This window comes from Plectropomus leopardus, chromosome 17 (genome assembly GCF_026936395.1).
Source record: "Plectropomus leopardus strain MGB_pleo_1.0 chromosome 17, ASM2693639v1, whole genome shotgun sequence".
Taxonomy (NCBI): domain Eukaryota; kingdom Metazoa; phylum Chordata; class Actinopteri; order Perciformes; family Serranidae; genus Plectropomus; species Plectropomus leopardus.
In genome coordinates, this window is record NC_142192.1 from 489111 (window position 1) to 491661 (window position 2551).

Consider the following 2551-nt stretch of genomic DNA (forward strand, 5'->3'; position numbering starts at 1 on the left):
GCATTATCGATGAGACAGTCAATTTGGGAATGACTTAAGTTAGTAGTAGTGTGCTCAGGAGTTGTAAGACATGGTAATGATGTCAAAGCAGAGGGAATTAGTTTCTTAAATTTAGCCACTGCTGAATCAGATAGACATCTAGAAGAGTAGCTCTTACTGAGAGGCTTGTAGTCAAGTAATAAAAAATTAAAAGTTATCAAATAATGGTCTGACAGAGCAGGAATCTCAGGAAAGACTAATAAATCTGCAATATCAATGCCGTATGCAAGGACTAAATCGAGGGTGTGATTGTAGCGGTGGGTGGGTTTATGTACACACTGACTGAAGCCTATTGAATCCAAAAGTGTGGAGAAAGCAGAACTAAGGCTATCACTATTAACATCCATGTGAATGTTAAAATCCCCTACGATAATAATTTTGTCTGATTTGAGCACTAAACTTGATATAAGCTCAGAGAACTCAGGTAGAAATTCAGAGTATGGGCCGGGGGCGTGGTACACTATGACAAATAGAATTGGCTGTAAAGTTTTCCAGGATGATTGAGAAAGACTAAGAAAAAGGCTTTCAAATGAATTATAGTTTAACTTGGCCTTAGTGTGAATTGCTAAGCTTGAATCAAAAATAGCAGCGACTCCCCCTCCTCGGCCAGTGTCCCGCGCAACGTGACTATTTATATGACCAGGAGGAGTGGATTCATTCAGGCTAACGTACTCTTCAGGACAGAGCCATGTCTCAGTGAGGCATAATAAATCAATATGGTTATCCAATATTAAATCAGTGACTAAATGAGCCTTGGTTGATAAGGATCTAACGTTCAAGAGTCCGCATTTAATTCTCCTGTTATGATGCTGTATGACAGGAGATGAGTTAATTTTTATGAGATTTTCATGTACAACTCCCCTTTTGTTTATTTTAGTATTAAACAAATGAAGTGGTCGGGAGACAGACACTGTTTTTATAACATTTAGATTATGGGTGTGTGACTGTGCTAGAGGAAGCTCAGAGAAGCGTGTAAGACTGCGACTCTGAAACCTGGTCCCAACTCTGGTTTGTCATGGCTTTGGGCCTCTAATAAAATCGGCCAGATTCTTAGAGAGGAGAGCGGCTCCATCCAAAGTGGGATGGATGCCGTCCCTCCGGATAAGACCAGGTTTACCCCAAAAGGAGCACCAATTATTAACGAAGCCCACATCATTTGCTGGACACCACCACGACAACCAGCGGTTGAGTGCTGACATGCGGCTAAACATGTCATCACTGGTCACATTGGGGAGGGGTCCAGAGAAGATTACGGTGTCTGACATCGTCTTGGCGTACTCACACACCGACTCTATGTTAATTTTAGTGACCTCCGATTGACGTAACCGGGTGTCATTGCCGCCAATGTGAATAACAATCTTACTGTATTTACGTTTAGCCTTAGCCAGCAGCTTCAAATTTGACTCGACGTCGCCCGCTCTGGCCCCAGGGATACATTTGACTATGGCCACTGGTGTCACTAACTTCACGTTTCGCAAAATAGAGCTACCAATGACCAGGGTTGTGTCCTCGGTCGGTGTGTGGTTAAGAGGAGCATACTTATTTGAAACGTGAAGGGGGGGTGGGTGGTGTACCGCGGGCTTCGGCTTACTATGCTTCGCTCGGACAGTCACCCAGCCTCCCGGCTGCACGGGGGCTGCCGGGGGACGGCTAGCAGAGGCTACGCTATGTCGGTCCGCACCAGCTACAGGGGGCTCGCTAGCTATCGCAGCAACAGAGGGATTATCCACGGTGCGGAGCCGCGCTTCCAGATCGCTAAGCCTCGCCTCCAGCGCAGCAAATAAACTACACTTGTGACAGATACCACTATCACTGAAGGAGGCAGAGGAGTAACTAAACATCTGACACACTGAGCAGGAGAGAGCAGAAGAGGGAGAGGAGCAGAGAGAAGCCATCGCTAACCAGAGCTAATGCTAACGAAGCTAACCAGCTAACAGTGAGAGAACGGCTGTGAATACACAGGAAAAACCGCTGAGAGGAGGAGACAGCTGTGAGTGATTAAGTAAAACTTATGTGAGTTTTCAGTCACAGATAGATAAGAGCAGCCAAAGTAAGGAACAAGTTAGAAGATTAGCTGAGGATCGCTCGACGCTACCAGAGACACAGACAAGATACACCGGAAGACAGAGACAGACAAAAAGACATACAGGGAGATAGAAAGACAGAAACAGGCAGAAAGACAGAGAGAGAGACAGAAAGACAGACAAACAGATGATGAGAAAGATAGAAAGACAGAGACAGGCAGAAAGACAGAGACACAGAGAGACAGACAGAGAGTAAGAAAGACAGAGAGACAGAAAGACAGACAAAGAGATGAAGAGAGAGAGAAAGGGCCAATTAAGGGCTCCCTCCACCTGAGGGGCCACATGATGGCAATATAAAGGGTCAGTTAACCATTAATTGCTAGTGGAAAAGTGGACCAGGCATCACTACATGGCATCTTTGTATTGAAAAACTCATGCACACACCAGGATGGCACTCTGTGTGTGTGTAAGTGCCCGCTGCCATGGTA

General features: G+C 45.5%; 1 protein-coding gene across 1 annotated transcript; it reads right to left on the reverse strand.

Moving 5' to 3' along the window:
* Window positions 1-255: 255 nt before the first annotated feature.
* Window positions 256-1946, reverse strand: LOC148186564 (uncharacterized). The gene has a single exon (XM_088090223.1). It carries the CDS (start codon window positions 1932-1934, stop codon window positions 1053-1055), a length of 882 nt encoding a protein of 293 aa, XP_087946349.1. The 5' UTR covers window positions 1935-1946; the 3' UTR covers window positions 256-1052.
* Window positions 1947-2551: the final 605 nt, after the last annotated feature.